This window comes from Papaver somniferum, chromosome 7 (assembly GCF_003573695.1).
Source record: "Papaver somniferum cultivar HN1 chromosome 7, ASM357369v1, whole genome shotgun sequence".
Classification (NCBI taxonomy): Eukaryota; Viridiplantae; Streptophyta; class Magnoliopsida; order Ranunculales; family Papaveraceae; genus Papaver; species Papaver somniferum.
In genome coordinates this window covers 106,512,256-106,521,506 of record NC_039364.1, presented here as the reverse complement: position 1 = coordinate 106,521,506, position 9,251 = coordinate 106,512,256, and the positions used below count along the sequence as shown (strand labels likewise).

Here is a 9,251-nt window from a genome sequence, read left to right as displayed (position 1 = left end):
CGAATTAAATCGACCAAAACAATCAAAAACATCAAATATGAGATGGGTTTGTAGAACTAACCTTCTTATTCTCATTTCTGGAGTTGGTCCTTCTTCAATCTCTTCTTCCGGTTGATTTTGTGGTTGATTTTGAGTTTGTTCTTCACTCTCTAAATCTTCTTCTTCATCAATAGGTTGTTCAATCGATCGATTTGAACGAGATACTGCCTTACGACGACCCATTATATAGATGAGTTTAATCGTCGATTAAAGTTTCACGAATCGACAATTAAATTTCCGCGATGAAAAGAAAAAGAAAGGAAAGGGTGAATGAGTTCGGCTGTGGAGAGGAAGAAGAAGAAGGTGAATGAAACTGATTTTAGGTGTAGTTGATTATAGGTTTTGTATTAGGGTTAGGAATAGATTAGTAGTAATTTAAAGGATTTAAGGCATATAGGTAATTGAACCACCCCATAGGGTACCCCTTATAAGGTCATCCAAGTTAGGACTAGTGCCTTGTATGCCTAAGAATATTTTGGTATGCCCAATATTATGGTTCATTTTAGCAGGGACGGAGCTACATGCAGGTTTCCCCTTGTTGAAGCCACCCCAAAGCCCACAAAATACATTTTTTTTTTCTTTTTTGACTACTTGATTCTGTTGGGCCAGAATTTAATGTACCATTTTTAGGCTTAAGCCCGGGGTAAAAATGTGATCAAGCTCGGGGTAGCTAACATTTCCAATTCCGCCACTGCATTTTAGGAGCGTCCGTGCTACATAGTTTGGTCATACCCATAGAGTTTTCTGTAACAGTTCGATTTTAAAACAACAAAGTCCCATGATCCTAGATTGTTGTAGGTAGACTTCCCAGCATGTGTTCGGTGTGTTGCATGTTTACAGCATGTGTTTTGGTTTTATTTAGTGCACGTATTCATAATCAATGCACGGGCTCGTGCACCAAATTTTTATGCACCAGAGGAAATAGAATCATTAAACTGGTGTTTTTGGTGCACTAAACCAAATTTTTTGAACATATCTACTAAATTTTGTTATGGGACATTCGGCTTTTAGGTAAAGGATGATGATACTAGCTTGTCAACTGGGAATTACTAAACTTCGGGTTGAAAGATGTCAAAGATATGGAAGTTCTTTCTGCTAATGTTTAATTTTCACATCAATATATAGAGAAGCAAATGAGGCTGCTAATATTTTTTGCTCTTGCTGCAGCTATGCATTGATAAGAAGCTTCCAACCTCATTTAGGTAATAAACTTCAGTGGAACTGATACATGGGGAGTAGTTACCCCTCTAAACTTCACCAAAAGTTCACTTAACTGGTAAAACGAAGGGAAGAAGACTGATTTCACATCGTACAAGGGTAAATCATCTCTTAAACTGTCATAAGAATAGGAAAGACGAACAGCACTAGAATTTCAAAACCTTGCTACCCAAAGAATCATTACTCACTTGTCAACATTCCCATACCGACCTAATTAAATACAAAATACATCCCCACGTGTGATGGTTGAACGTCAGAGGTTTAATTTGTTACTCCTGCGACTTGACTCCTAGTGTCTCTGCTATCACAGAAAGAACAGAAAACACCAAAGCAGTGCATATGGGGACAAAGAGAAGAAAGCAGAAAGAGGAACTGTCAAAGAAATGAAGCCCGTCTGTACCTTGGAAGAGATTAGATTCTGAAATCCAAAGGTTCAACCAACACTGTAGGATAACATCAAGTCACGAGCTTTGGCATTGGAGGAGACCTTTCCTCTATCCCGTTTCCATTAAAAGCCAATTGATTCCACTACCACCAACTGCTCTTTGATTCTGGAATTTTTGATAATTCAAGGTCGTCTTGGACAAGTGATGCCCTTTCAGGGTTTAACAGTAAGAGTTGTTGCATATCTGTAGGAAGCACGTTGAATACTGCTTGCAGATCACCCTTCAGTTTTTGGCATACTGCTGCAGAGTCTTCACTGACCTTTCCACACTGTAGCAACTGATGCACAGAATCGAAAAGATAGACATTTTATTAATGCCAGAGAAGATAGAACACAATTTTTGGACAACTTAGTTTACTTGAAAAGATTAGTCATTTCAAGTCCCCATTTCAATTCACTCCCTCTTTTAAGCAACTCTAACAATGAATATTTGCAGCTAACACAAACCAAGAAAGATATACATGTTATGTTACATTTTACTTAATTGCCTCCAACCTTACTAATTCGATATTTTTCTTCCAGAGAGGCCAAAATAGGTCATAAAATGCTAGGGATGAACGATTTATGTACTCCGGCTTCAGGCAAATGAAGCACCAAAAAAATGCCCAAGAATAAATGCTAGGGATGAACGATTTATGTACTCCGGCTTCAGGCAAATGTTAAGGTGTGAACAAAATACCATATGAATCCTATTCCAAAAGGAACGCTCAACTTAATACTCAACCTCCCTTAATCTTTTAACCAAGCACAAGGAGTCAAAGACATAAAATGAGTGAGATGTGTTTCTAATTACAACAATAAACAGTGTGATCAGCAAACAGAATAAATTAACCAATAAAAAAAACTTGATGACTATGTGAAGGAAGATCTTTACATTTATTATCGGATGATGGATTAATGATTCAATTGTCTGAATACAATGAAAGCTACTTCCCTGGAACTTGCAGGTCACAAATACAATATTCTCCAATGGAAGACATGTTGCAACGAAAATCAAAAAGAGCGTTTCTGTGATAAAATTGTTTTAGTATCGCAAAAACAAGGAAGAAACTCATGGGTCTCAAGCTCTATAATCATAGTGCCTGGTAATCTTGGTGCCTCAGAGTTTTCAGTATTTTTTTTCGATATGATGTGACATTGACATGAATTAGTTCACCACAACCATAAACTACAGGCACACTCGGGAAAAACAATTCATGAAAGCTTTAGAAAAATATCAAATGATGGTTTTTACCTGTAACTCTCCAAGTAAATGTTTCTCAATTGCATTGAAAGAATCAACAACCTCCAATTCAAGCATTCCCGGAATAAATCGTTTTATGTCAGTCCTTATTCTGGCCTGCTTCCATAGTCTATGCTGTTCTTGTTCAGCAACAAGACGTCTTCTTTGGAACCATGGCATGAAGTTTTGCCCTTTTAGAAAGCGCCTGAAAGAGAAAGTAAGGGAAAAACATAAGAGCAATTAAAGTTAGGTTTGGACAACTTTACATTCATAATACATGGCTGCTCGAACATAAAACTTTCATGGATTACAAATAGAAAGTACATAGTGAAGTTGAATTCCAGTCCAAACCCATTTGGAAGAACGCCTGAATTACCTGTATAGATCCAACCAGTTAGTCTTCATCCTTTTGGATAAGAACTTCCCAGGACCTCGTGATGATAAGGTCGTGAGAAATTCATTAGCATTAAACGGAGGTAACGGAGGAGGGTCAACAAAAGGAGAAGTTCCTTCGATTGGTGTGGTAGTTCTCAAGTACGGACCAAAAGGAGCAAGAAAATTGGTCGTCAGCTCCAAGAAATGTCTCCGCAATATTTCATTGTTTACAACTGACATCGACTCTTCAACCCTGGAGGAAACCCCTGCATCAATAAGTCTATTCAAGATAGACGTATCCGGTTTGGTTACTGCAGCATAGGTGCTCCAAATAGCCTCTTTGTGTTCTGTCATTAAACAAAGAGGACCATCTCTTCGTAATTTCACAGAATTCAATAAATTTGTCGGAGAAAACCTTCTTAATGAGAGTTGCTGAAATCCAAAGCCTTCTGGCCTACCCATACTTCTGCCAGCAAAGGAAGCTCTAGGAGCCAGACTTTGCCTACTTGAATTAGGAGCAGGACTGCCAACTGAAACAATGTGTGGGATATTTTTAAGAGCCTTGAGGAAGAATAAGTTGGTCACACCAAGAACCATTGGTGGGAAAGTGTCACCTTCACTAAGTGAATTAAGCTGGGCAAAATCCCGATCGTGGATAGTAAAATAAGGTCGAAAATCAACACTACATAAAAGTGGAGCAACTAAACTAACAAGACCGGCAACTGCTTCACAACACTGGGGCGGGGTCGGTGCTATTATAAGAATGGGTTCTCCAATAATCAGAAGCTCCCAAAGGACCCAGAGCTGCAACAGAATTCCCTTAAATGTACCAAAAAGATCTGCATCATGAAACAAACCCTGCGGAACTGACTGATTTGTAGGAAGAAATGGAGCCATTGAGGAGGCAGACTCATCGGAAAATAACCCATTTTCCAACTGCAAGCTATGAGCAGGCGGAAGGTTCACTTTCAATGAAGCATTGCCTATGGGAAGCTCCATTAGTTTGCCAAGTATCGGAGCAGGCCACATTGAAACATAAGAAGCCATATGTTCTAGAGCTTTCTTACCAATGTCAAAAAATAAGGGACCCAAGATTTGTAAGACCGGCCTGAACACACTTGAGTAAGGACTGTGCGATAAGATTACAACAGATTTCTGTTCCCCACCTCGCTTTAATCTCTCATCATGTCTCTGCCTATTAAATACATAACCATACAGATATTTTGAACCTGTGTTTTTACGTGTACTGCTTGATTTTCTCTGTGTTATATCATCTTTCTCTTCTCCTCCTCCTCCCTCAACTGACTCAGAAGAAGAGATATTACCAACTAGAACATTTTCTCGTCTTCGAAAACGAAAGAAGAATATACAATCATGGATACTTGAACGATTTTGATGTTGAGAAACAGAATCAGGGAAAGAACTAAAAGCAATTTCTAGTTCCTCATCTTGACTGAAGCAACCAGGTGGATAACATTCCTCAATAACCTGACCTTGTTCAAGATCAAACCTAATCGCACAAAAGGCAACAACCCATTGTCTCAAATTTTTAGGGTCAAGTTTAGAATTTGGCTCTTGCTTTAATGAGAATGACGGAGAACGACTCATTTCAATTCAAATTAACACAAGAATCATTCAAAGATGTGAATTAAAGAACCCATACGCCTAATCCCAACATATTCTACTAGCATTTAAGTTTTCTGGGTTTTTCTCATACTTAGATTCTAAACCTAAAAATTGGAAATTTCAACACTTTCAGGTTGAAATCCAACTAAATTTACAAAATGAGAAATTAACTAATATTTAGAGAAGATCTATGAAGTGTTCTTCTTTATATTTCTTACCTGAATTGAAGAAATCAGTAGTGATGATTCTACTATTGCACAACAATCTGGATCAAATTTCTTTGAGAAATTAAGTACTGAAAAGCGATAGATGCATAGATGTGAAGAGCTTCTCTTGTGTTGTGTGCCCTCTCTCTCTAAAACACTGAATTATTAATTCCTTGTTGTTTTGGGGCATCAATATCTGGGTTGGATTTAATTATTAGGGAATTATTCAAAACCTCTTGCAGTATATATATTTATTTTTTTCTTTTAAAGTATGGTCTTGCAATATTTGTACCCGACATTTTTATTTATTTTTTGTTTTTTAAAAAAAGGAACCTTTTCATTAATGGGATTTCAAGATTACAATGAGTTTAAGATCGAAAATAAGAGAATACAAAGTAACAAAAACATACTGTAAGAGTACAATACCGAGAAACCTGACAAGAGAAAGAGAAGGATTACCGGTGTAGGACAAATACAAATATGAATAAGATCCGATTAAATCAGAAGAAGGATGGTTTTTCTAGGAATTAAATTCCAACCTGTTAAAGTCTGCGGGCATCCAACTCAAAACCAATTGGCAATGAGTGGAGCGGCCCTTCCATATTATATTTAAGTTAAGCATCCAACTCAAAACCAATTGGTAATGAGTGGAGCGACCCTTTCATTTTATATTTAAGTTAATTAAGCGGATTATAGCGATGTGGGACTATTTGTCCTTTCACACGTCCCCTCACGTGTAAGGCCAGTCACTGGGCCTCACACGTGGACCTACATACGAATTACCAGTCCATCGATAACAGGTGTACACAGGTGAGTGACTAAATCATGGGGTAACACCTTGGCCAGTATCGACACTGGCCTACACCCCGGGTGTACAAGTGACAAAATCGGTTAAACACTTCGGCCAGTAACTCGGCCTACACCCGGCGTACGCATATCTGGGTCTGGGACTTAGCTCTGATACCATGTTAAAGTCTGCGGGCCTCCAACTGAAAACCAATTTGCAATGAGTGGAGCGGCTCTTCCATATTATATTTAAGTTAATTAAGCGAATTATAGCGATGTGGGACTATTTGTCCTTTCACAAAACCATTTAATTTGTTTTTCTTCTTTAGAAAGAAATGCTCCCAAAGTAGGAGTGATTTGCTCAAATCTCTTGTAAATAGTGATGAAGCTTCCGTCATCAAAAAGACCACCGATGAAGATTTCGTCGCCGGATAAGTTGATGATGAAGATTCCGATGAAGAGTTCGTCGTCCGAGACAACAAAGATGGAGATTTCGTCATTGGAAAGCATCACTATTGATCTTCAAACCCAACCCAATAACCCAAAATCGCCATTAAAGCGAAGATAAACCTCAAAAGAGTAGATAAAACCACCAAAACGGTGTAGATAAGTAGAAAACATAATAAAAACCAAACTAATCTACTAACTAACTTAGAAAGCAAGAAATAATGAAGAAATCTGCTCAGATCTAGTCCAAAAATGGACTAGATCTGAGCAGAGAAGGGTTGTTTTTGATGGATTTGTTGGAGAAGAAGAAGGAGTGAGAGATAGGAGAGAGAAGATTTTTTCTTTTGTGTTCACCCGGCATTTTTTATGGGCGACCCTGAAAAAATTAAGGGCGACTTTTTTATTCCAAACCAAGGGCTGGTGTTATGGGATGTCCAAGTGGTATAAAAAATACCTAAATACCCTTATACAATCGGTAGTTAAATAATTGTTTTTAGAAACCGATTCTTGGTAATCAATCGATAGCTAAAAAACGCACAGAGACTACCGATTAATATGAATTTGTGCTAAATTCGTATTTGGGGCAACTCTAACAATCGGTAGAAAATGAACATCACGAGACTACCGATGCCAACCATTGTTCTTGAAGTTTCGATGTTCATATGTCCATGCAAACAAACCTCTCCTTACACGCTGCCAACTATTGTGTTTTACAATAATCAACGGGTTTTGGATAGCTCATGTCCCATTCATCCTCAAGTTTCTTCAAGTTTTCCTCATAAATTTCATCGGTTATCGACCAAACAATCTTGTCCCATGATTTCATAAATAATTTCCACTTTATTTCATCCTCTTTCCAATATTCTTCAAATAACCTTTTATCTTCCTTTCGTTCTTCCACGGTTAATTTTCCAATGCGTTCATCCTCGTCCTTCGACCTCTTGGTACCCTTTCTTGGTTTTTTAGATTGGAAATGATGTTTGGATAGGAGGACGCATTGAATGTTCCACGCACATTGCAAGTTTTGGGATTCAGGAAACACTACCTCTATTGCATCCATTAAGGCTTGATCGTTATCCGTTACAATAACCCTTGGAAAATTCTTGTCGTTATAAGTGGACCTCAATATCTCCAACATCCAAATGAAACTCACATTGTTCTCATGATCCATTAAATCCCATGCAACCGTAAACGTATTTTTGTCTGAAGTATGGCAAGCATTGTTCAACAACGACATGTTATATTTGTTTGTCTTATAAATAGCATTCATCAACAAAATTTGATGAAAGCATTGTGTCAATTGGATCTTTAAAGGATGTGCCAAGAAAATACGAACCACTTTACCATCATTTTCTTCCTTTCGCAACGCGTAGTCATGTAACTCTGCCAACCACTCTGATTGTTGCATAACTGTTCTAGCATCACATTCCGTCCTTTTGATCGTAGCTATCTCCGACTTGATCGTAGAAAAAGAAGACAAGTTGTTGGGATCATCCGCCTTTATCTTACTTAAGATCGCACTCCCTTTACAAATCCTCATAGACCTCACCGTATCCATTTGATGTGGTTTTAACTTTCCAACCATTACATTCCCAACAAGACTATTCGGATCATCGTGGTTGTGACAACCATTAGCAACTTTAAACATTTTCCACTCTTTACCTTTCCTACCGTCGGGCTTATAGAAGACAACCTTAAATGGACATCCAATCTTCTTTGTATAACTTCGGTATTTCCTATTCGTCTTCGTACTTATTATTCTTTCCCTCGTAACTCTTTTTGTCGCCACCTCGCTCACATTTCAAACCAAATGTCCTTCACGTAATTGTTCTGAACTACCACACACATCTTCTCTTTTTCCTTGTTCATAAGCCATTCCTTTGCCTCATCCTTACTTCCAAATACCTAAATACGCATATAACAAAACAAACCTCATTCTCTATCGTTAACATACATTATTTGGAGAAAAAAAATGAGTAGTCATGAGCATACCAAATCGTTTGCATAGTGTAGGGAAGTATCAGGCCTCAAATAGAAATCGTAATCAACCGCTACAATATCCCACTAATGATAACAACAAGTTAAGCAACAACAATCGGAAGACAGATATAAAACCTTTATTACCGATTATACGTAATCGACAATCATTAACGACTCAAAACAACCGATTGTCAGACAATCGGTAGTACTATACGACCCTTGACTACCGATTTTTATATACAAAAGTTTACAGCTTCTGTATAAAAAACTTGAATAATCGGAGGTTTTATTCGTTCCCCAACACCGATTACGATCACAATCGGTAGATAAATGTGAATAAAGTAGAACCGATTACAGGTTGTCAAATTCGAAGTTTTTAAGTATTTTTTTATGGGGCGACAACCATAATAGGAATATAAATGAATTTATAAACTACTGAAAATGAAATATGAATAATTACAAATATTTCAATTTTGGAGAAAGTTGTATTGGGTGACTACCATAATCGCAGGTTAATTTTTTTTCCTAGTCTACCGATTGTAAAAGATGAAACAAACCAAGTATTATAAGTTTGGAGAAATTCGTATTTAGGGCGACTTTGAACATCGGTGGTAATGTAAATTTTTAAAACTACCGATTATAAAATTAAAACTTTCAATTTGGGGATTTTTCATAATCTGTAGTTTTATACGTCCACGAAACTACCGATTGTAGATATTTTGGATGCAGTATCTCATAATCGGTAGATAAATTACTCCATTATCTACCGATTCTGGGCAGTTCATGGCATTCAATGCATGCAGAAACCGAATTTTCTCGTTTAAAAATGCATACAAACGCACTAAAAATGGGTATTTGAGTTTCTTAACAATATATTTGTATGTTTGATCCGTTATTAACTTCAATC

At 37.4% G+C, this 9,251-nt stretch overlaps 1 protein-coding gene across 2 annotated transcripts; it reads right to left on the bottom strand.

Annotated features, from left to right (window-relative positions):
* Positions 1–1,161: 1,161 nt before the first annotated feature.
* Positions 1,162–5,349, bottom strand: LOC113298058 (protein DENND6A-like). Of its 2 annotated transcripts, XR_003333988.1 has the most exons (4): positions 3,301–5,073; positions 2,937–3,129; positions 1,658–1,980; positions 1,162–1,555 (listed from the first exon to the last, which is right to left on the bottom strand). XR_003333988.1 is itself a non-coding variant. In XM_026546713.1 (3 exons), exons 1-3 carry the CDS (start codon positions 4,905–4,907, stop codon positions 1,786–1,788), a joined length of 1,995 nt encoding a protein of 664 aa, XP_026402498.1. In that variant the 5' UTR covers positions 4,908–5,349; the 3' UTR covers positions 1,162–1,785. The 2 variants fall into 2 exon arrangements, 1 of the variants encoding a protein (XP_026402498.1); XM_026546713.1 differs by having other exon boundaries at positions 1,162–1,980; positions 3,301–5,349.
* Positions 5,350–9,251: the final 3,902 nt, after the last annotated feature.

Bases quoted from the DNA above. Each gene is read 5' to 3' on its own strand.
- LOC113298058 (XM_026546713.1), bottom strand. From the start codon at position 4,907: ATGAGTCGTTCTCCGTCATTCTCATTAAAGCAAGAGCCAAATTCTAAA. The intron at 3,130-3,300 runs GTAATTCAGGCG...TTTCTCTTTCAG, and splicing joins AACTGGTTGGATCTATACAG to GCGCTTTCTAAAAGGGCAAA. The intron at 1,981-2,936 runs GTAAAAACCATC...TCTGTGCATCAG, and splicing joins ATTTACTTGGAGAGTTACAG to TTGCTACAGTGTGGAAAGGT.